This window comes from Lynx canadensis, chromosome B4 (genome assembly GCF_007474595.2).
Source record: "Lynx canadensis isolate LIC74 chromosome B4, mLynCan4.pri.v2, whole genome shotgun sequence".
In the NCBI taxonomy this organism is placed as follows: domain Eukaryota; kingdom Metazoa; phylum Chordata; class Mammalia; order Carnivora; family Felidae; genus Lynx; species Lynx canadensis.
The window spans coordinates 129149910-129173830 of record NC_044309.1 but is presented as its reverse complement, the minus strand read 5'-3'; the positions used below and the strand labels follow the sequence as shown (position 1 = coordinate 129173830).

At 56.7% G+C, this 23921-nt stretch overlaps 1 protein-coding gene across 1 annotated transcript; it reads right to left on the bottom strand.

Moving 5' to 3' along the window:
* Positions 1-2815: 2815 nt before the first annotated feature.
* Positions 2816-22571, bottom strand: MCM5 (minichromosome maintenance complex component 5). The gene is made up of 17 exons (XM_030320507.2): positions 22461-22571; positions 22136-22310; positions 20117-20243; positions 19900-20028; positions 16844-17016; positions 14812-14967; positions 13257-13423; positions 12742-12913; positions 12221-12332; positions 10493-10636; positions 10106-10171; positions 9732-9908; positions 8968-9080; positions 7649-7777; positions 6284-6426; positions 4323-4450; positions 2816-3166 (listed from the first exon to the last, which is right to left on the bottom strand). Exons 2-17 carry the CDS (start codon positions 22300-22302, stop codon positions 3065-3067), a joined length of 2205 nt encoding a protein of 734 aa, XP_030176367.1. The 5' UTR covers positions 22303-22310; positions 22461-22571; the 3' UTR covers positions 2816-3064.
* Positions 22572-23921: the final 1350 nt, after the last annotated feature.

Here is a 23921-nt window from a genome sequence, read left to right as displayed (position 1 = left end):
CAGTGACCACACTGACGCACACAGGTTTCCTGGTCGGGGTTTTAGGAAGATCGTATAATCGGACTTTCAGTTCGCGGCGGTCTTCGTTTTAACATGGTGCTTATTTTTAGACACTGTATCTGCTAGTAATTTAATAGAATGAAATGTGTAATGCATTTCTGAATTCATGCTTTGCTTGAGGTTCTGCATTCCTAAATGTATCTTAAGTGGCAAATATCTTATTTCGTGGATTTTTCTTGAATTTTACGAACTATACCCTTTTATTGGTATTACGGTATTAAGCAAAATAATGACAAACAACGAGGACTATTGATTTTCTCCGATACTGCTGTTACTCGTGCTTTCTACCATTCAAACCTCACAACCTGCGGTGCTGAATCCTATGACTTCCAGCTCACTGATGCTAAATTCAGGTGCACACAGGCCAATGGGACAGAACAGGGAGTCCAGAAATAAACCCAGGCATACACGGTCCATTAGTTCAGGACAGAGGAGACAAGAACATGCGATGGGGACAGGACAGTCTCTCCAGGCAGCAGTGCTGAAAAACCGGAGATCCACGTGCAAAAGAAATTGGACCACTATCTCATACCACACAAACTAACTCAAAATGGGTTAAAGAAGGAAGACAGACCTGAAGCCATAAGGCCTTAGAAAACAGGGAAACTTCTGGACATGGGCCTTGGTGAGGACTTTTTAAATCTGACACCAAAAGCAGAGGCAACAAAAGTAGAACAAACAGGTGAAGGCACCACATCAAACTAAAAAGCTTCTGCATGGAGAAGAGAGCCATCAACAAAACAAAAAGCTCACAGAATGGGAGAAAGTGTTTGCAGATTGCATACTAATAAGGGACTAATACTCAAAACATCTAGGGGCACCTGGGTGGCTCATCAGTTAAACATACGACTTCGGCTCAGGTCATGATCTCACAGTTCGTGGGTTCGAGCTCCATATCGGGCTCTGCACTGACAGCTCAGAGCCTGGAGCCTGCTTCAGATTCTGTCTCCCCCTCTCTCTGCCCCTCCCCCGCTTGTATTCTGTCTCTCTCTCAAAAAATAATAGAGTTAAAAAAAATAAAAGTAAATAAATAAAAAACAAAATATATAAAGAACTCAGGTAACTGGACAGCAAAATAATGCAACTAAAATATGGGCAGAAGATCTAAAGAGACATTGCTCCAAAGACATACAGATGGCCCACAGACACATGAAAAGATGCTCAACATCACTGACCGTCAGGGAAATAAATGCAAATCAGAACCACAACGAGCTCATCATCCACACCTGCCAGCATGGCTAGTCTCAAAAACACAAGACATAACAAGTGTTGGCGAGGAAGTGGAGAAAAGGGAGCCCTCGGGCACCACTGGGAATGTAACCTGGGGCAGCCACCGTGGCAAACAGCAGAGAGAGTCACCGCGGGGCTAAAACTAGAAATACCATAAGACCCAGCGATTCCACTTGTCAGTATCTCCGTATTTACACAAAGAAAATAAAAACACCAATTTTTTAGCAAAGGAAATGAAAACACCAATTTGAAAAGACCTAGCACCAGCAGGTTCATTGCAACATTTACAACAGCCAAGATACGAAAACGACCTTGGACCTAATTCCAAGATATGGAATCCGTCCACTGACGGAAAAATGGATGAAGAAAACGAGGTGTATGCACACACACACACACACACACACTATCCAGCCATAAAAAAGGAAGTCAAAGAAAAATATTGTATAAGCTCACTTATACATGGAGTCTTAAAAACAAAAAAAAACAAAAAACAAAACAAACACCTCAAGAGACACAGAGAATAGATGGGCGGTTGCCAGAGGTGGGCGGTGGAGAGTGGGCAAATGGGTGAAGGGGGTCTAGGGGTACGTACTTGCTAGTCAGTTAGCCATGAGGAGGTAACGCACAACATGGGGACCACAGTTAATACTGTCTTATAATGTTTCAAAGTCGCCAAGAGAGATCTTACAAGTTCCCATCCCAGGGATGCCTGGGTGGCTCCGCTGAGGGTCTGACTCTTGATTTCAGCTCAACTCATGATCCCAGGATCGTGGGATCGAGCATCGTGTCGGGCTCTGCGCGGAGCATGGAGCCTGCTTAAGATTCTCTCTCCCTCTGCCCCTCCCCCGCTCATGCAACCTAAAATTAAAGTTCCCATGACACACACACAAAAATTAACTACTTGTGGTGACCCCGCCCCAGAAAAAGGAAACGGCAAAAGGCGATGTATCCTCAGACCCAGAGAAGTCGATTGCCTCAGCCAACGCCACACAGCTACGGGGAGCCCGCGGGGAGCAAACCAGTGCACACAACACTGGCACCTCCACTCTCAGCCACTTTGCTCTAAGGCCTGTGGGAATCCAGGTCCCCGAATCCCAAAAGCCACTGGCGTCTCACCGCACTGCCCCGTCCTCCCTGAGCACCTCGCTGTCATTATCCTGAACACAACCCTGCAAAGCACGTGCTAACGTCAGCCCTTAACGGTCCGGACACTGAGGCACAGAAAGGTGTGGGGACTGGGCGGGCCTGAGGCAGGAGCATGGCCCCCGTGCCCCCACAGGCTCTGGGGAGCAGCAGAGCCCATCTTGCGCACCCCCCCGGAGCCCTCCACACGATCCGGATCTGGTGGGATTCTCACCGCTGCCGGCTGGCGAGCAGTTCAAGAACCCGGAGCACAAAAGGGAAGGGCGCTGCCCAAGGGCCTGAGGGGCGGACGCAGGTCAGATGTCCCGCTCGGTCTGGCTCCAAGGCTGGTTTGCAGGGCAAGATGGGGGCGGGGACGGGCTACCCAGTGCAGAAGCCCAGAGACATCCAAACGCACCGTGGCTTTATTATTTCAACGAACTCCAAAAGCACGCCTCCTGGACCTGCGCCAGAGGCAGGCGTCCGGAGGCGGCAAGGCAGGGGGGACACTCCTTCCTCCAGGGCAGCTGGAGAGCGCGTGGGAAGTTCAAGATGGCAGCAGGGAGGCGGAGGGCAGTGTCGTTCGGGGTGCGGGCCGTGCGGGAGGCGCGGGCCGTGTGGGAGGCACGGGCAAGTCCGAGGCCGCGAGGGCTCACTTGAGGCGGTAGAGGACCTTGCGCTGCATGCGATGCTGAATCTCGCCCCGTCGGAGCATGAGCTGCAGGACCTTGTGGATGGCGTGCTCCGGGTATTTCTGCGGACGCAAGGCTGGATGCAGGAGCGTGCCTCCAGAGGGGACCCCACGTGTACCCCCCCACCCCTGCTCACAGAGAACTTCCAGTTTATCAAAGGCCTTCACACCCATCTCCTTGGCTCCGGCGAAGGGCTCACACCTCCTGAACTCTACTACGTGCCAGGCACCGTTCTAGTCTTCGTACCTCAACTCACTCCACCCCCACAACAGCCCCACGCAACCGGTACTGTGATTACTCTCATCTTACGGGCCAGGAGCTGAGGCAGAGAGAGGCTAAGTCACGTGCTCAAAGTCACACAGCAATTAAGTGGCAGACCTGGGCCTTGAACGGAGTCCACCTGACTCTAGAACCCAAGCTCTTGACCCCCTAAACCTCCCTAAGCCCCAGTCTGCTCACATATAGAACGAGCGTGGTACCACCTGCTGCGTGAAACTGCTCTAAGATTCAAACGACATGACGTTATGTTAAGAGGAGCTGAAATCAGAAAGGCGTGGATTGTTCCTGTGGTTTTAAAGACCACAAGTTGGGGCGCCTGGGTGGCTCAGTCAGTTGAGCGTCCGACTTCAGCTCAGGTCATGATCTCACGGTTGGTGGGTTCGAGCCCTGTGTCAGGCTTTGTGCTAACAGCTCAGAGCCTGGAGCTGCTTCCGATTCTGTGTCTCCCTCTCTCTCTGCCCCTCCCTAGCTTGTGCTCTGTCTCTCTCAAAAAGAAAGAAATATAAAAAAAAATAAAAAAAAAAAAAGACCACAAGTTCTCCACAGCACCCAGAAGGCCCCACTCCTCTCTGGGTTCTCGAACGTCGTCCTCCATGAACTGGAGACTCCCCCTCTTGACTCTGCCCCTCCCCACCCCACAAAAGCCAGGCAGCGAGAGCAGAGATACACGGGAGGTGCTGGGGGAGCCTGGGTGTGGTTGTACCAGAACACCAGCCGCCCCCCGTCCTCTCCCCTGATGGGACAGAAGACCACCCCTGCCCCAGACTGAGCCCGTCTCTAGGGGATGAATGACAGGAACAGGTCCAGGGCGAGGAAGAGCCACCTCATCCCCATCCCCAACCCAGGCCTGTCAGCTGAGCAACAGGACACAGGTGCCGGGTGGGTGGGAGGCAGGCCGCGGGAGCCCCCCCCCCCCCCCCCGGCCACGGGAGGGCCTACCTGCTTGGTGAAGTCCTGGATGATGCTGTGCTCCGACACCTGGGAGCCGATGGCAAAGCGGCGCTTGAGCTGTTTCTCGATGCGGCTCAGCATCTCCTGGTCCTCCTGGCTGGTAAAGCCCTCCACCCCTGTGGGCAGAGAGAGACGGGCAGGTGGGGACGGGGCACCAGAGACCTCAGTCTGCTCGTGGTGGGAGACCTGAAGGGACGGGGCCCCTGAGCCAAGAAAGGGTGGCCGGGGAACGGTGCGTGGGGGACAGCACGGGCCTGTGGAGATGGCTGGACACAGCCGTGAGTCAGGGGACACAGCACACCTGTGTGGAAGGATGCTCCAGGCAACGGACTGGCAGGTGCAAAGGCACAGGGGTAGAAACCCGACTTCATTCGAAACCCTGTCCAGAGACCAGGGACGTGGCCAGACCGGCGACCAGGGGCCAGGTCCTGGGGGCCCTAGGCCATGGCACGGGTTTTGCTTTGATTCTGGGAACGGCCAGGGGAGGGCTCTGAGGAAGGACGTGAGCGGACTTGGAGAGAGAGCCCGTAATACCTGGACCCCACCCGGCTGGTCAGGCAGCAGGGACAAAGTTCCTGGAGGAGCAGATCTGAGAGAGCCGAACCCACCAGTGCCCCAAGGAGGGAGGGCAGGCTGCCCGGAGACCACGGCTGTGAGGTGCCCCAAGGGGCCCGGGCAAGCACCAGGCTGCTGCAGGGCACGCTCCTCCTGCTGACCAAGGCCTACAGATGCCCTGGGGTGTCAGCTGAGGAGAGGGTGGGGCACGGTCAGCGGAGCCACTGGGTGGGGGACCTCAAGGCTCCAGGATGAAACGGATCTGCAAGGCAAACTGCTACGCAGCCTACGATGCCCAGTTCAAACCTCACTGTCCCAAATCACACCTGACCTCTGGCCATCAGCAAACCCAAGAGCCCCCATAGGCAAATTTCTCATGTTGACGGGAATCCCCTCCAGGGCAGAGACTGAGTCTTCACCAAGGGGAGGGTGGGGGCGATCAGGCCCCTCACACCACCCAAGGCACCGGCCACACTCACCCTTGAACATGCCAAGCCTGCTCCCTCCTTGGAGGCGTGGCATTCAGCCTCTCCCTACAGTGTCCTCTCCCCCTGCCCTTATTTCCTCTTTTCACACCACTCCTGAATAATGTCACCTCCTCAGAGAAGCCCTCCAGACCATCTTCCTCCAACATATCCGGCCTGCCAGGATCCCCCCCGCCCCCGCAGCCCAGGGCACTTCTGACTGCCTGAACCCCATCTATCTGCCTTTGTCGAGTCTCTCCCCATCTCAAATGAGGCCCGCACGGCAAGGACTTCGAGATCTGTTCACTCCTACACCCCTAGCACCTGGAACAACGCCTGACAAACACCACACCCTGCTGGGTGAAGGAATGAATCTACTCCCAGGAGAGTCTGGCACAGTCAGTGATCCAGAACAATCTGTTCAAAGACTGAGCCTGAAGCAGATTGTAGGGCTTATAGCAGTTTGACCTTCACTGCCCTCCGGGTCGAGACCTGCATTCCAGCTAACGAACAGCCAGCCCTGGCACCATGAAAAGGCCTCTGAATGCCTGTCTTATTTCTAAGTGCCCCGCCTGGCTTCTCGGGGGGTGGGGGGGATGTGGGGACAGCTGGAAGTAAACGGGAAAGAGTTCTGGAAGCACTCAGAACGGTTACGAGCTCACAAGGAGTGCCATCGTTCTCAGATGAGGACAAGATGACAGTTCTTCCTAATTAACTGGGTCAAGAGGAGTGTGTCCAAGGGTGTGGAGAGAAGCCACCGCTTGTCATCGTGGAAGGAAGTGGCCGGGGCGGAACTGGGAACGGGGGCTCACCGCCGGGAGGACGCTCGGAGACGCTCGGCAAAGGCACAGACGCGACACATGCTCCGGGCCTCCCGGCTGTGGCCACCCCCCCCCCTCCCCCCCAGCTCGGGTCCCTGCGCCTGCTCACCTGACAAGGTGCCGGACAAGGCAGCGTCCAGCGTGGACACCTGGAAGAGCCGCAGAGCCTCCTCCACGTCCGCCTCCGTGGCAAAGGGCTGCAGCTTCATCTTGCTGAGGGCCTCGGCGATGCGCACGATGGCCTCCAGCTGCCTGCGTGGGAGCAAGGGGACGCGGCGGGGACTCAGCTCACCCCCCGCCCCTGTCCCAGCACAGCATCAGGGAGGTGCCTGCCCAAGGTGTCAGACTATGGGGGAGACTGCTTGCGGTCCCCACGACCCTCACAAACGGAACCCCAGGGGCGCCTGGGTGGCTCCGTCGATGGAGCGTCCGAGTTTGGCTCAGGTCATGATCTTATGGTTCATGAGTTCGAGCCCCACATCGGGCTCTGGGCTGACAGCTTGGAGCCTGGCGCCTGCGTCAGATACTGTGTCTCCCTCTCTCTCTGCCCCTCCCCCACTCGTGCTCAGTCTCGGCTCTCTCTCAAAATTAAATACACATCAAAGAAATGGAACGCCAATTTCTACTCCAGCATGTGGCACCCAGCTCAAATTTGACATTTCCCAGCCTCTCTGGTATCTACATGTGTCTATGTGACTAACGTAGGCCAAGAAGATGGAAGTTCAAACGTTTTGTGGGAATTTCAGGAAATGTCCTTAAAAGATGGGCCCTTCTTTTCCTGCCTCTCCTGTCTCCTGGAATGCAGAGGTGATGGCTAACTTCCAGCAGCCATCTTAGACTAGGAGGATAAGGGTAAGCATGAAAGAGCCCCACTTGCCAACGACTCTGAGGAGTCATCGCATCAGTCCTGGACCACCCACCCTCTGACATTTTTACATGTGAGAGAGAAATAAACTCCAATTTATTTACTCTGTTTGTATTTTCCATTACATACAAACAAAATCACTTCTAACTAATCAGTGCTAGAGACAGGATTCAGATGAGATGGGGTCAAACTCTTCATCACTATCGTCTACTGTATAATTTCACAAAAATGAGGAGTTAACCATGAAAACTGAGATCCAGAGAAGGAAAGCCATTTCCCTGCAGTCAGTCGGCCAGAGTCTAGGACCCAGGTCTCTTAAACTCCCATGACTGGACCCTTCCCTTTCCCTCACGCTGCCCTGCAACGAGGGAAACCAGACAAAATTCAGAAAACAGCGTCCCAGGTCTTCTCAACCTTAAAACAGGCCAAGAAGTACATACCGTGAGGGTTTACACTCCCAAAAGCCTCCCTGACCTGCAGCCCTCAGTACAGGCCTGCCCCGTGCGGTGAGCAAGGGCCCCCAGCCCTGGCTCGTGAGGCACAGCCTGCTTTGGAAACCGAGGAGGCCCGTGCAGCCCTCCTGGGCCTGGCCCTCCCGCGCCCGCTCACCGCACGGTGATGGGGATGTTGGAGCGGCGGTCGCTGTCCCTCTCGTGCTGCCGGGCTCCGCTCCGCATGATGACATACCGGTTCTTCAGCTTCTCTGCGGCCTCTGCCGACAGCCGGGGGCCACACTTCCTGCAGGATGGTGGGGAGCAGCTGACACGAGGCCAGGAAGGGTTCTTGGGGCACCCACCATGTTGCCCAGGCAAGTGACAGTCACAGATTCAGGGGAATACTCAGACCACCTAAGGCAACCCTCATCCTGGGGGTGAGAAGACAGAGCCAGGAGGGAGGGGTCGACTCCCCAAGGCCACCAAGGACCTGGCGTCAGGATGGGGCAAGCCTCACAGCTGGGGCCCGAGCCTCTGAGGACGGGGCCACAGGAGCTCAGAACTGTGACAAGGACCCAGGACGGGAGTCACTGCGCCACTCCGTCACTCCAAGGGTGGGTAGGGGGGAACTGAGGGACCTACCCGACTACAGTGCTCCCCTCCCATCGGAGGGGCTCTTGAAGACCCCTCCACCCTCAGGTTTTACCCCCAACAAGAGGCCACTGAGGCTTACGTCCAGCATCTCCACACCGTGGCTAACAGCACAGCCCCTGGAGCCAGGTACCTGGGTTCAAATCCTTGCTACCTCTCCTACCTCCCACTCAGGACCTTGGACAAGCTACTTAACCTTTCCTTCCCTCAGCTTCTTAGCCGCAGCCCCAGTAAAATGGATTCCTATGGTCCCTCAAAGGTTTAGAGACAGGGCTAAAGTTCGCTTACATGTGAAATACTCAGAGAACACCCGGCACAGGGTAATTATTGTATGTAGGATTACAGTTACTGGCCGGCTGTGAAGAAAACAGGAATAAAAGTCTCAGCTGCCATTTCCCGAATGTTGACTCGGTGCAGGGGCTCTGCCAAGCACTTAATCACCCGTGCCATCATTACAAAAACACTAGGCAACACCAGTCCAGGAAAAGGGAGATTCAGAGGGCAACTGACTCGCCCAAGGTCACACGGTGGGGCGGACGTGCCCCAGAGCCTGTGCGCACGATGTCCACACTGCACCGCCTCCCTGCGTGTGAGAGTCGAGCTGATCTTCAAAGACCTTCTGATTTTTACAACCTCATTTTAGAGACGTGGCAACGTTAAGCCAAAAGCCGCCGAGTGACCTGTGCGAGTTCAGAAAGGAACCTAGCCAGAACCCTCAGGAGGGCTTCACTTGTAAGAAGGCATCCCTTCTTGTAATCCCTCGTAAGAAGCAGGCCCGGGGTCTCTCCCACCCTAGGAGAGCCAGGCAACCCCACTCCTGCAGGGCCCATGCCTAGGACTCACGCTCGGCAGTAGGCAATGAACTTCTTGAGCTTGGCCAGGTCGACCTCACCCTCCACAGCCTGGGTCTGGGTCAGTGCACTCACGTGCAGAGTGACGACGTGCTTGGCCAGCATCTGGGGAGGCAGAGGGGACACTGGGTCAGCCCACGGGCCCTCCCCAGCCTGGATCCCAACACAGAAGTTGAGCAGGCAGGAAGGAGGAGCTGGTAGGGCCAGAACTCGTGGAAAGGAGGAGGCCCCCCCTTTCCTCAGGGTCTGTGAGCTGACCAGACAAAATCACAGAGCTGCCAGGGCCGTATCGGCCACAAGGAGAGCATCTGCCTGAGCACAAGCCTCCAGCAGGGAGGGAGAGCAGAGGCAGAAGCAGAGAACTCTGACCACGGGGCCCCGGATGCAGCTGAGCCCCACACCTTTAGGCTTGCCCATTACATAAGCCACTACTTTCTTCCAGAGACGTCCTGGCCAGAGCCGGGCTTCTATTATTTGCAGAGGTCAACTTCCTTGTTTCGTATACAAGGGGCTGAGGCCTGGGGAGGGAATGATTGACCCAAACCGCACAGCCTAGCACACACAGGAGGCAGGACTGGACCCCCAGTCCCGTGTTCTCTGTAAGCCACAGCCACCCCTCCTGGGCTGCCCACTTACGGGCAAGTCGGATTGATGGTCAGGACTCTGGGCCAAGCCCCAGTGACCCTCCCCCAGAACCGCAGCCCTGGCTGGACCCGGCCCCGTGCGCCCTGTGGCCCTGGCCGTCTTCAAACGCACCACGTCCCTCTCCTCGTCGTGCTCGTCCTTGACAATGAAGATCATGTCAAAGCGGGACAAAATGGTGGGCATAAAGTCGATGTTGTCCTCCCCCTTCGTCTCATCCCAGCGCCCGAACACAGAGTTGGCTGCAGCCAGGACGGAGCACCGGGAGTTGAGGGTGGTGGTGATCCCAGCCTGAGGGCGAGGGCGGGAAGCAGATGGCAGAGATGAGAACCCGGGGGCACGTCCCCTCCGTGCGTCCGCGCGTCCGCGCGCACGCGCCCCGCGACCCCAGGCCGGCGGCTGCTGCCAGCACAGGCCCTGGCGAACAGCGGCCCCCGGCCAGCACCCTCCCCACGCACGCCGGGCCAGGCCGGACGGGGGCCGCGCACCTTGGCTATAGAGATGGTCTGCTGCTCCATGGCCTCGTGGATCGCCACTCGGTCGTCTTCCCGCATCTGTGTGGGACAGGAACGTCTGAGGCCCAGGCGAGGGGGCAGGAGAGCAGCAGGGCAGCAGGAAAACCACAGCAGCTACCAGTCAAGCCCCAACTCTATGCCAGGCGGACGGCAGGAACGTGCAGACCTCTCGCGCCAGTGACCACGAACCCACTCTCCAGATGAGGAAACGGAGGCTCAGAGAGGTTAAACTACTTCTCTCGAAGACAGGCCCGGAGACTGACCACACCGGGCTCTAAGTCAGAGGCGGTTTGTGCCGTCTGAGCACAGGAGGCCACACCTCCACGTTCCAGCTGCCAGCCACGTCACCATCAGACTCACCTTGTCAAACTCGTCGATACAGACGACCCCGCCGTCGGCCAGGACCATGGCCCCACCCTCCATGATGAAGTTCCGGGACGAGGGGTCCCTCATCACCGAGGCAGTCAGGCCTGCCGCGCTGCTGCCTTTCCCCGATGTGTACACCTGCAGGGAGAAGGGGAGGGGCCAGGGCCCCGCACATCTCCAGCTCCGCGCTCTGACCCCAGTGAGGCCGGGGCCCAGACTGATGGGGCTGGCTCAAGCTCACACACCAAAGCCGGCCGCAGAGCCCAGGACAGAACCCCAAGCTCCTCCCCTGGGCCAGGAAGGCAGCCCCGGCACCAGTCTGGCCCGGTGGGCGTCCACACGCGCTCTTCACCTGAGTCCCGCCACAGCCCTGGGAACCGGCCCTCGGGGGCCCGGCTCACAGAGGAGCAAACGGAGACCCGGAGATGAAGGACACACTTCGAGGTGGCCTCAGGGCTGGAACAGGGACGCCTGACCCCCAAGGAGAAGCTTCCCCCGCCCCAGTCCCCTGTCATCTCTGTACAGACTCAAGTACCACATGCTGCCCCTGTGGCAAGTCCCAACCCAGGTGGCCTTACGGTGTAAAATATGCACCCATTTCAAACTTAGCCCTTAAAAAAAGAAAGGATACGAAGTATCCCACTGCATTTTTTATGTTAAGCTACGAACTAAAACAACACCGCTTCAGATATATCGAGCTACACACAATAGTAAGATTAGTTTCGTCTGAACCTCTTAGTTCTCTAACACGGCCACCAGAAACTTCAGCCCACTGGGGGCACGTGGCTGGGCCCAGTCAGTTAAGCCCAGTCAGACTTCGGCTCAGGTCATCTCGCGGTTCGTGAGTTCCAGCCCCGTATCGGGCTCTGTGCTGACAACTCAGAGCCCGGAGCCTGCTTCGAATTCTGTGTCTCCCTCTCTCCCTGCCCCTCCCCCACTCGTGCTCTGCCTGTCTCTCTCCCCCAAAAATGAACATTAAAAAAAATTTTTGTTTTTTTAAAGAAACGTAAGCCCACCCCTACGGCTCATGGCTGCAGTGCACACGTGCCTGTCAGACTGCTCCAGCACGGAGCCCCTGGCATACTTCCGGTCTATCCAGACTAGAGCTCCCGCTGGCACAGCCCTGTCCCACTGGCCACGATGGCCATCCCCGCCCTCTGAGCCCCCAGACCCCCAATCACTGCACAGAGCACCCCGCCTACCACACACCTGGGGTCAGATCCCTGTGCTTGCACTTACTAGCTGTGGGACCCCGGGCAAGACGGAGCTATTCTGTACCCGTTTCCTCCTCCTTAAAGGGGTCACAACACCCACTGTGCAGCGAGCAGAAGGTCAGGTGAGTAAATCTACGTAATGCACTGCGAGCAGGGCCCGGCCCTTAATCTTCATGTGATTGTTACCAACATTACGGCTCAGTGGGTAGATAAACAGTCTCGGGGACGATAGGTGACTTGCTTGCGGTCCGTGACCAGCCAGCTACTGGCCAGGCAGAGATCCAGAGCCTGTGCTCTCAGGCCGCACTCCACCCACGGCCCCAAACCGACCCACACCCATTGGTTCCCTTCCTCCTCCCTCTGTGCCGTCCTGACCACAGGCGAGAGGAACGAGAAAGAGATTCCGGGAAGCCAGCTGCCCCAGGGGTCCTGGGGACCCGGTAGCCCTGCCTGCAGCCTGCCTCCCTACTGGGGTGGCCAAGCAGAGCAGTGAGCCCTAGGCACTCACCCCGATGGGAGAGCACTTCTCCACAAACTTCAGCAGCTGGGACTTGGCCGTCCCCGGGTCCCCCAGCATCAGCAGGTTGATGTCTCCTCGGCGGGTGAGTCCATCAGGGAGCCTGGGGGAGGACGGGCAGGTGGGCGAGGCTGGCACTCGGGCTGGTCACGGGGAGGGCTGGCAGTCGGCCCCCCAACGGGGTATCACGAGCCTTAGAGCAGCAGGCAGCCAGGGGCTCCGGGCTGAGACCCTCGTTCACAGCCGCCGTGTCCCCTAGCCTCGCCCATGGTAGCAATGGGGGAGACAGCTTGCCTCCAGGGCACGGACAGCCAAGGAAACGGGAGACCACAGATGAACCACAAGCCAGCTGACAGCAAGCCTGGTTGATGGGGAAGGAGCCTGGGAGTAGCAGGCAAGGCTGAAGGTCCCAGGAAAATGGAAGAACATTCAAGTCCTGACCATCAGCAGCTACCCTCGTAGGGGCCAAGTTACTCATCCCCTCCAAGATCTGGGGGGACCCAGACCCCCACCTCTTTCGGGAGCCCCCAAACAGCAGGCAGGCGATGGCCTTCTTCATGTCCGTTCCACCGAAGATGGACGGGGCGATGCTCTTGGAGATGACCTCATAGACATTGGGCAGGGCGGCCAGGCGCCGGAACTCCTCCTCCTCCTGTGGGGTCACGGGCCCGGCAAAGCTGCGGCCTGGGTGGGCCAGGGAAGGAGGGTGTGTGAGTGCTACGTGAGGGAGACCCTGGCCAGCCCACCGCCCGATCAGGGCGCCCTGCGGGGCAGGGCCTCAGAGCTGGGACGCCACAAGCCTGAGCAGAGACCCCGGTTCTGCCCCTCAGGAGTCGGCCTGTGCTCAGGGTCCAGTAAGTGAGGGGAACGGGTTCTGAGGAGCTAGGGGGCTAGATCGCGGACGCCCTTGGGGACCGCTGGGAAGGGTGGGGACAGGGAAATCAGGAGGCCCGGCAATGATCCAGAGGAGAGAGGACAGGGGCTCGGCCCAGAGTGCAGCACAGCCAGGACCCCAAAGCCAACTCACCAGAGCCATCTGTGTCCACCTGGATGCCCAGGACACGGATGTAGGAGCTCCGGATGCCCACACCCACCCTGTCGCGGCCCCTGCTGGAGGTCAGGCCAAACTTCTTGATGGAATAGATGCCCATGATGGTGACCCTGTTCCCGGGGACGACCTTGTCACACAGGTACCTGAGGAAACAGGGAAGAAGGAGAAACAAAGATGAGAGCCTGGTGGGGACAGGGAGGTCTCTGACCCGCTCACCCACCCTGTCACACTCATGGTCCACCTTATCATCTATACCAGAGGCCTCCCCGCCTGAGCTGGCTCCAGCTGGCTCCGTGTTGGCTCCCCACCCCTTCACAAGCCCCATCTGCTGTCAGACTCGCCGCGGGCTCCCCAAGCCTTCCTCCGCAGGCCCTCCAGCCTCTCTGCAGGGGCCACCCCCACTTCTGCCTCTTCAAGGCCCCATGAGCTCCGTTCCGTCAACTCGTTTTGCCTCTCGACTTCCACGTTCTCTTCTCAAAACGAAGGTGCTGGAAGAAGGCAGTCTCCGAGCCCCTCCAGCCAGAGCTGGAGCACTGGGGACGCTGGGGTGTACATCTGGACCCTGCCACTCAGAAGTCACCGCACATCTCTGAGCTTGGGGGGTGGGGGCAGCGATATCACGGGATCAAGAGAGGAAACAACCCAAAAGTGCTTTCCGTGCGGGAAAGAGTCACATCCCACCAAGGAGCATCACCATCACTGTCACTGTTCTGAGAGGATTCTAAGACCCTTCTTCCCACACACCACTGCTTGAGTCTGGATTACAGACTGCTTGGAGAATAACCTAATCAACAACAAACACTCAATTTGTATTAAGGAACTATGCTAAACACGTGCATCTTCCAATTACCATCTCCCAGCAGCTTAACTAGAGATTCAGGACCGTCGTTATGCCCGTTTTCCTGATGAACAAACCGAGGCTTTGCCAACTCACGTAACTCGCTCGAGTCTGACCTCTACACGTCCCGCTGCCACTGACGAAGCTAACAAGACCTGTGGATCCACACCTCAGGAAACCACACAGCACAGGACACCTGCACACACACCCAGGTGCACCAGCCCAGGTGACGAACCCCCATCACGTCGCCAAGTCTTCCGCTCAGGTGGCCGAGAGGGGACCAGACTCTAGTCAAGCACCCTCCCCTCCTTCCCGATCCTTCAGCAAACCCAAGGAAGAGGGTAAACAGAGAGCCAGGGATGCAGGCGAGGCAGGGGCTCTCCCGGCTCCGAGGGCTGCGGGGACCCCCCCGGAAAAACCCAGAACCAGAGCCCTCAAGGAGCCAGTCGGCCTCTTGGGGTTCCAGGTCCAGCACCCGCACGGCAGGGGCTACACGCCCTCACAGACCCTGGGAGGACAGGACGAGCGGAAACACGGGAGGCACCAGGGTGCCAGCGAAGGGGTGTTCCATGCCGAGCCACCCTCTCCGCCCACCGCACTCCCTCGGCCACACCCGGCACCTGAGCTGGGGACTCGGCCTGGCCGCCGCCCCGGTGGGAGCCCCTCCCTGCCCCCAGCCCCAGCCCGTGTCACCTGTCGCAGTAGAGCTGCATGTGTCTGGGCATCTCGCCGTGAGGCACCGCGTCGGGCAGCTCCTGCAGCTTGAGGGTCTGGAAGTCCACACACTTACACTTGTCGGGCATGATGAAGTACGGGTCCAGCGGGCACTTGGGGCGCCCAGCCTGATCCCTGCACAGGGGGAGGAGAAAGGGTCACCAGAGCTCCCCTGAGAACCCAAACCCCAGGGAGCCCACCCCAGGAGTCGGTGACAAGCTCTGGTCCACAGCAAGCTGAGGGTCTCCGCAACAGCGGGGCAAGGCCCTTAAAAGGAGTGCAGCTCTGTGGGGTACCACGAGCCAGGTGAGGAACAGGGAGGTCTGCTCTAGGCCCGGCTCCTCCCCCTTGCAGACAGGTCACACTTCCAAGCCCCACGAGGGTCTCGGGGTCCCCACAGGTAGAGGAGCCAAATCACCAGTGACCTTATGAAACCCCCGCTCAAATCCCAGGACCTCTCGGTGAGGGTCTGGGCACCCGGAGACCATCCTCAGGGTCCAGGCCTCTATTCACCTCCACGTGATGAAGTCACAGTTCAACTATTACCGAGGCGTTAGAGCAAAGCACCCCCTACGTGCCAGACACAGTTCTACAGGCCAGGGACGTGGCAGTGAGTCCCTGCTCGTATGAACTTATGGTCTAGTCAGGGAAGAAAAAGCCAGCCAGCGAATGACTCCGTAACAGGACGACAGGCAGTGCTCCATGCCGTGAAGTCGGTGGGTAAGAGAGTGACTGGGCACGCACACACCCAGTGTAAGCTGGAGGCCTGGGGGAGGACCTCTGTGAGAGGACAGAAGAGAAAGCTGATGGAAAAAGTGACAATGTGGACTGTGGAGGTCAGAGGAAAGAATGTTCTGGGCAGAGGAAATAGCATGTTCAAAGGCCCTGTGTTAGGAGGGAGGCAGCGAGGCTGGGCCCAGAGTTGGGGGAGGACCGGAGGCCAGAGAGGGCTGTGGAGGGCCGTGCGGGCCAGGACAGCGCTGGTCTCTGGGTGACATGGAAACGACTGGGTCACCTGTGGCTGCAGAGTGGAGAACAGACTGAGAGATGAGGGTGGGCCCGGGATTCACCGCTCCAGGTGAGAGGACAACAGACATGCCCAGGAGGTTAGGAAAAGGTCTGGTTCTCTACATGCAATCTTAAGGGCAGAGCCAAAAGGACTTCCCGGAAACATTCTGAGACCGAGCACTTGGGCCTGGGCACCTGAAAAGATGGGGCTCCCATCTGGGGCGGGGGAGGGGAGCTGTGGAAGGACAGATCTGGGGGGTGGGATGGAGGTCAGGTCAGTGTGGTTCAAATCTGCAGTGTCCCCTGGGCACCGGCTCGGGGGCATCCCGCCCACAACCAGGTCTGACGCTGAAGTTCAGGGGAGACACATGTGAGTGTCCTCTGCACGCGGATGATTCTTAAAGCCCGAGACCACTCAGGGAATGAGTGCAGAAGAAGGGAGCATGACTGAGCCCAGGGCACTGCCGACACTTAGGTCAGGTAGCTGAGGGGGACCAGCAGAGGCCAATGAGCAGCCTGAGAGAGGGCGTGGGCCCTCAGACCAGGGGTGGAGATCATTTTCTGTGAGAGCCAGAGTCTAAACATTCGGTGTTACGGGCCAAGAGGCCACACACGCAGTCTCTACAGTGCAAATGTGGTCATAGGCAACATGTAAATGAACAAGCATGCTATGTCGCTGGCCCGGCTGCCCCACCAAGCCAGTTTGCTTCAGAAGACTCCAGACAGACTCATCCCCCTGGAGTGCTTTGCCCTTCGAACCCTGGGTTCCCTGCACAAGTCGTCTGGACGTCCCGGTGGGCACAGAACTCACCAATGGAGAAGGACATGGCCCCTGGTTCTCAGCCCTGAGCCCCAGCGCATCGGCCCACACCACCCCCACAGGGCACGCCTCTGCCCCAGCCCCTCTCCCTGCAGAGGCTGCAGGCTGGTCCCTACCCTTCCCGTCTCCACTCAGATGTCCCTCCCTGCACAAGGCCCTGGGGCCCCCGCAAGGCCCACTCACGTGTTGCACTTCCTAGGCAGGGCGTAGCCCTCCAGGCCGGGGCGCATGGCGATGTTGCTGAGCGTGTTGCGGCAGCTGCGGCACTGGATGGAGATGCGGGTGGCCTTGGCTCGGACCCCAGACGCCGAGATGATGATGCCAGGAATCTTTACCAGATGCGACATCATGTCCGACTGCAAGAGAGCCATCCAGAGGGCGGTTGATTAAAGGGAGACAGGGACCCCAGAGAGTGCACGGGAAAATCTTTTTCTCACGTATGCAGAAGTACTGAGAGATAAAGTGGCACTTCTAGAATTTATTTCAAAGTACTTTGGCAAAAAAAGAAAAAAAGAGAAAAAAAAGAACAAAGGCAAAATGTTAACCACTAAACCTAGGTGAAGGTATATGAAATTCATTACACTATTCCATTTCCATATGTAATTTTCCATAAGACAAAACAAGAAAAGTTCCTTTCAGGGGAACCTTGCTGGCTGAGTCAGTAGAACATGTGACACTTGATCTCAGGGCCTTGAGTTGAAGCCCCACGTTGGGTGGAGGCTTCCTTAAAATTAAAAAATTAAAACTAAAAGGACTTTAATATTTATTTTTGAGAGTGAGAGTAAGAGACACAAAGCACGAGCGGGGGAAGGGCAGAGAGAGAGAGGGAGACACAGAATCCGAAGCAGGCTCCAGGCTCTGAGCGGTCAACACAGAGCCATACGCGGGGCTCGAACTCATGAACCACAAGATCATGACCTGAGCCAAAGTCGGACGCTCACCTGACTGAGCCACTCAGGAGCCCAAAATTAAAAAGATTTTTTTTTAAAAGTTCCTTTCGCTATCTTTTCTTCCAGTTCCCAGTGGCTTTCCTGGGACAGGCAGGCTACAGGTTCATGCTGGCACCCCCTCCACCAAAGCCTGGGAGATGGGAGGCGGAGAAGGAAAGAGGCTGGCCCCCTCTGTGCTAAGTAAGGCCACATGTGCCCACCACAAGCCGGGGACACCGGAACTGTTGGAACCACCACAGAGCATGTTTTTCAGACAACAATCTACAAAGACGCGGGCACCTGGCACTCCAGAATCCCGAAGGACTGGGGTAGTCTCAGCCCCTCCGAGCCATCCCTGACCAGTGATCCTTCTAGAGAGGGCTCCTCCTCTACTGTAGGAAACCCATCACCTGAAGTGGGTCATTCAATGTGTTCTCCAATGAGTCTGACAGTCGGAAGCGTGTCCCTGGGGGGAAGTGGAGGCTTGCCTCCCTCATGAAACAGCTGCCCCCCAAAACAGGTCCAATGCCGCTTCCACAGAAAAGCGTGACACTGAGTTTAATTCCAAACATAGTCACGGAGCCCTTCCCTGGTGCTGGGAATAGATAAAGCCGACAAGCTCCAGAACTCACAGACCTGCTTCGGGAACAGACCTGCCATCATGCCAGCCAAAGGCGGCTTGACAGGGACCCCCAAGAGAGCTGCAGGGTGTGGAGTAGATCTGTCAAGCAAAGACCAGAGCATGGCCTTGTGGGTACGACGCACGATGAGGAGGTGCCATTAGCTAAAAGGGTGACATCTGGGCCCCACTACGGAGCATGCCGAGTACAGCCAAGTGCATCACCTCCTTAGATTCTAACCACCACCCTGTAACGGAACGACTAACGTCACGACCATCACTTCCTGCTCACTGCTCCCCTGGCTCTCACTCCTGCCAATTTTATAAATTGTCCTCCACGTGGCAGCCAAAGGGACTGTTTGCCAATGGAACCAGCCCACTCGAATACCTAAACACCCCCTGCTTTCCTACCGCGCTCCATACAGAATCCAAGTGCGTTTCCACGGCTGGAAAGCCCGGGCCCTCTGGCCTCTTCCTCCCTTCCCCCTTCCTTCCCTCAACCCTCATGTTCACTGGGGTCCGGCCACACTGGTTCCTTCTTGTTCCCTGAAGCATACCACTGTCCCCACCTCAGTGCCTTTGCACCTGCTTCTCCTTGAGCCTGGAATGTTCTTCCCTTGGGCTGTCGCGCAGCTGACTATGACTCACTCAGACTCACTCCAACATCACTTCCTGAGAGAGGCCTCTTCTGACCGCCATCCACCTCCCTTGGCCACTGTCATATTTACTCACGTTTCTCTTTCCTTCATGACTCCTATCACGGCTCCTGAAGTTATCTCAAAGTCCTGTATCTGTCTCTCCCACCATAAGCTCTGTGAGAACCGAGTCCTGTCTGTTCACATGAGGGTCTAGCCCACACGTGGAGCACAGCAGCCTTCAGTATTTGTCAACTAAAACAAATAAACCCCTCAGATGCCAGCCCCTCCTGCTTCCCGATCACTCTTAGCCTCGCCAGCTGTCCTTCAACATGGCCTTGACCATACATACCATGCCCCCCTCACCACTCAGGCTTTGTCCAGGCTGTACCTCTGCCTCCCTGGAATGTTCTCCCAACTGTCTGCCCACTGCTCAGTCTCCACTCAGATGTTTCTCCACCAGGGAAGCCTTCTGTCTTTCCCACAGGGCCACCCCCCCGATTTCTTCCACTGCACTTAGGAACATCCAAAAATCATCACGGGTGGGACTCCTGGGTGGCTCAGTCAGTTGAGCATCTGACTCTTGATTTCGGCTCAGGTCATGATCTCATAGTTCAAGATCAAGCCCTGCGTCGGGCTTTGCACTGTGCTTGGAATCCACCCCCCCCCCCGCCCCTCCCCACCTCGCATGCACGCTTGCTCACTCCCAAAAATAAACATTAAAAAAAATAGGTAACTAAAATCACCCTGGGTGATATTCACTGCTTTACTCAGGGCTCCCCCCACACCCCACGGGTGGACATAAACCCCACACAAGAGCTTTTTGTTTAGCTCAATGTGATTTCTCCAAGAACCAACTCAATGCCTTGACCACAGAAGGAGCTCAGTAAACATTTGTCCTATGAGTTAATTTTACAGAGGAGGAAACTGGCTCAGAGAGGTTGAGTGAGCTGCCCAGGGTCACACAGCTGGCACTTAGATCTGCCTTTGCCTGAAGCCCCTGTGCACCATGCAGCAGCCACTGCCACCCTCGGACCAGCCTCTAAGGGGACCCACCTTCAGGCTACGAATGCTGGACGGGCTGGCATCGGACTTGAGCATGACTTGAATGTCCTGGAGCACCTCCTCGCCAGTGGGCCGGGGCCGAGTCACCTCATCAGCCACCTCCTTGGCAGCCTCCTCCAGCTGAAGAGGAAGGAGACAGCTGTTGGTGACCAGAGCAGGACCGGCCCTGGAGCGGGGAGGGGAGGTTCAGGCATGGGGTCCCACTCACCAGCTGCAAGTGCTCGGCTGGCTGCTTATACAAGTAGTCAGCCAGGTCCTCATCAAAGCTGGCCAGGTCCTCCACCTCCACTTCGATCCAGTACTCCCCCAGGTTGTAATGGCGCTTGAGTTCATCCCTGCGGTGGGCAGGTGGCAGGGTGGGGGAGGGGGAGGGTGCAGAGGAGACCAACACTGGCCGAGGTGCACCTGCACCCCAAATCTGCCCACACCAGCACCACCACTGCCCGCCCCCTCCTCTTCCCAAATACACATCGAGTTCCAGGTGGTTCTGTGATGTAACCCTGCGGAGGCTCCCTGCTGCCGACAGAGGCATATCCTCCAAAAAAAAAAAAACAAAAAAACAAAAAAACACAGGTTCCGTGGAGATGGTCCACAAGATGGCCGAAGCACAGTTCAACACTCCAACACAGGGTTGTGTGCACGCACAGGTCGGTCTGGGAGACTCAGCTCTTTCACTGCAGGACTCCCTGGAGCCTTTTACTTTCTTCTGGAGACTAACCTAACACACAGCTCAAACCTGGGAGCCCAGAGACAGCAGAGACTGTGTCTGTCTTATCAACCACCAGATGCACTTTTTACAGAGCATCCTATGGGACTCTTGTCCCAAAACACACTTAGGGACCACTGACCCACACAGGGCCCTCTCCTCAGCCTCATCTCAGACCTTATCCCCCCCCCCCCCCGCCTTATGTCCCAGAGCCACACACAAAATGACCACCCTGGCCCAAAAAACCCCTTGCTATTATAAAAAGTCACCCCTACCTCTCTGCCCATGCATGCAACTGCTCCTCTCAGGAATGCCTTCCACACCTGAAACTCTTCTCTCAGGCAGGGGTTAAATTTGGGCTCCTCTGGAAGCCCTCCCTAACTTCCTTCTATATTCCTCCTTTTTTTTCCCTTTAATTTCTTTTCATGTTTATTTATTTATTTTGAGAGAGAGACAGAGCACGAGCAGCGGAGAAGACAGAGAGACAGAGAGAGAGAGAATCCCAAGCAGGTCCCGCACCGTCAGCAAAGAGCCCGAAGTGGGGCTTGAACCCATGAACCTCGAGATCACAACCTGAGCTGAAATCCAGAGCCAGACGCCCAAATAACTGAGCCACCCAGGCACCCATATAGTCCTCCTGTGAGGTAACTGTCACTTTGTAATTCGTCTCTTGGCCTCTATGCCTTGCTCCCACTGACTTATAAGCTTCACGGACCTAAGAGCTTCTAAAGGGTAAGCAATAGGCCTTTCCATCTTCGTACCTCAATGCTGGCACAATGCTTGGCACACAGATGGTCAATGTCAGCTGGTACATGAATAGGGGGAGGCACCATTTACTGATGACACAGAGAGACTGTTACTTGGAAGTCACTCAGTAATTGGTCCTGCCCAAGCCTGAACCTACAAAGCCACCTCTGCCTTTTAAGGTGCTAGGGACAGAGGCTGGACCTACAAGGATCTGACATGATGCCGCGGATTATACAATGACAAAGAGCAGGTTCAGGGAACAGTGCCTGGCCCGCAGCAGGTGCTGATCAATGGAAGTTGCAAATCGGAATGACTGCATGAATGAAGTAAATCCTAACTACCATCTTCACCTTTTACACCCATAGAGAACTTGAGTTTAGGAGACATCAGAGACAGTACACGGAAAAACAGCAAGAAGCAAACGACCAGAAACAAGTCATGGGTTTAAAAAAAAAAAAAAAAAATCAAAGGGCCCTAGGAGCTCTAGCTGACTGTTAGGAGCCCACTCAACAGGTGACCACTCAAAAGTTACCTTCAGGTATAACACGTACAAAACCAAAGGCCACAAGGGTGCGGCCGGATGAAGTACGGCTGGGACCCCCGATCCTCGGACCTGGGACATGCTCCCTCATTTCTCTGGGCCCGTGTCCCCCCATTCGTGCTCTACGACACTAGCCGGCTCTGAGTGATGACGTGCGACCCCTGTCGGCGCCACACTGGGGGGGGGGAGGGGTCTGTGTGCCCCCCTTCCTCCTGTCCCTCTCCAGCCCGCACCTGTATTTGAAGGTGAAGCCGGTGCGGTCGGTGCCCACTCGGTACTGCCGCAGGAACTCCTTGAAGCGCCTCTGCAACTGCGATTTGCGGGCCTGCCCCTCGTCGGCCGCGGTGTCCCCCCCGAAGCTGTCGCTGTAGAAGATGCCGGGGTCGTCGAAACCCGACATGACTGCGCCTGGCGCGGGGACAAACAGCTGGAGCCGGCGGGGGTGGGCTCGGCTGCGAATGCGGGGCGGGGGGACCCCAGCTCGCCGGCGAGAACGCCTGCCCACCCTGCAGCGCCCTCGGGTGCTGAGACCTGCAGACCCCCCGACCCCGGTCTCACCTCTACGACCCCACAACCCCCAGACTCGGGTACACCAGCACCTCCACGCACCGCCGCCGAGTTTCGCGGGAAAAACGAGACGCCGCGTTCGGGCGCCGCGGCCGCTGCGTCCCCATTGGCTCGCTGAGGTTCCACAGCCAGCGATTGGGCCGCTCTGCGCCCGCGAGCCCCACCTTCCGGACAGGCCGCTGGAGCGGATTGGCTGTGGGCCAGTGACGTCACGTCCCTGGCCTCCTTCCGGGCTCCATTTTGCTTGCCGGACAATTTGGCGCGAAACTTCTGATCCGGAAGGAAGCGGCGGCGCGGGGTGGGAGCCAAGATGGCGGAGAGGAGGCCTTCGCGCCGGGGGCGGCAGGCGCGGTGCGAGGGCTGCCTGTAGACACTCCTCAGGCCTTTTACAAGCCTCGTGAGACCATGTCCGCCTCCAGAGCCAGGGGCTGGGAGAAGTGGGGGTTCCGAAGCTGTCGGTCCCGCGCAAGCCCGCTCGCCCCCCGCGCCGGGCTCTCCCTGGCACACACCCTTCCAGACGGTGGGGATGAGTTAGAAATAAGTCGCCTCTGGATCCAAAATGGTCCCATGGGTGTTTTCTTCGACCCAAAGGGTGATTTTTCTTTTTCCATCGTAGACGACTTTTCATGATTTGCCAGTGCTTAAAATTTGCGAAAGTTCACGACCCCAGATACCCAACCTCGCTTGGAAAACTGGGAAGATTTGGTAAAACTTGGCGTTCTCAAGCAGCAGCGAGGGCTGCATCATCTCTCTTCCCTTGTCTTCCGTTCCCACCCTCCCCGATGAACCACGGCAAATGTTTCCTACCCTTTGCCACAGGCATGTAAACCTATTTACTGGGGAGTGTAAAATACCAGTGTTTTTACAGTGTATAACAAAATCAGATAAATCTGAAATTTGCTTTTCTCGTTAATACTTCCTGAAAGTCTCTCTGAGGACAGGATAGATTTACGTCATTCTATTTTTTTATTTTTATTTTTTTAAGTAATCTCTACACATCCAACGTGGGGCTTGAACTCACGACTCCGAGATCAAGAGTTGCATGCTCTTCCAACTGAGCCAGCCAGGTGCCCCTGAACTCATTCTACTTAACAGCTCCTAATTCTCCATAGTATGCATACAATACAGATTATTCAGCCCTTTTCCTGTGAGTAGAATCAAGACGGTTTGTTTCCCTGTCTTTCCCCTCCCTCTTTTCCCTTTTCACTACAAATAAGGAATATTGACGTCCCTTTCACAGAAAACTGGAAACAAGGCCTATGGTGGGAAGATCTACAGCCGCTATTTGAATGCCTACTCTTTGCAAACATAATGTCATCATAATCAGTGGCTCCTGGACCTGATTGCACTTTGAACTCTCTCAGCTTTTCACAAAACAGGATTCCAGAATCCTGCCCCAGGTTTCCAGAATCAGAACTTCTCAGGTGGGACCCAAGATCCCCTGGGGTGATT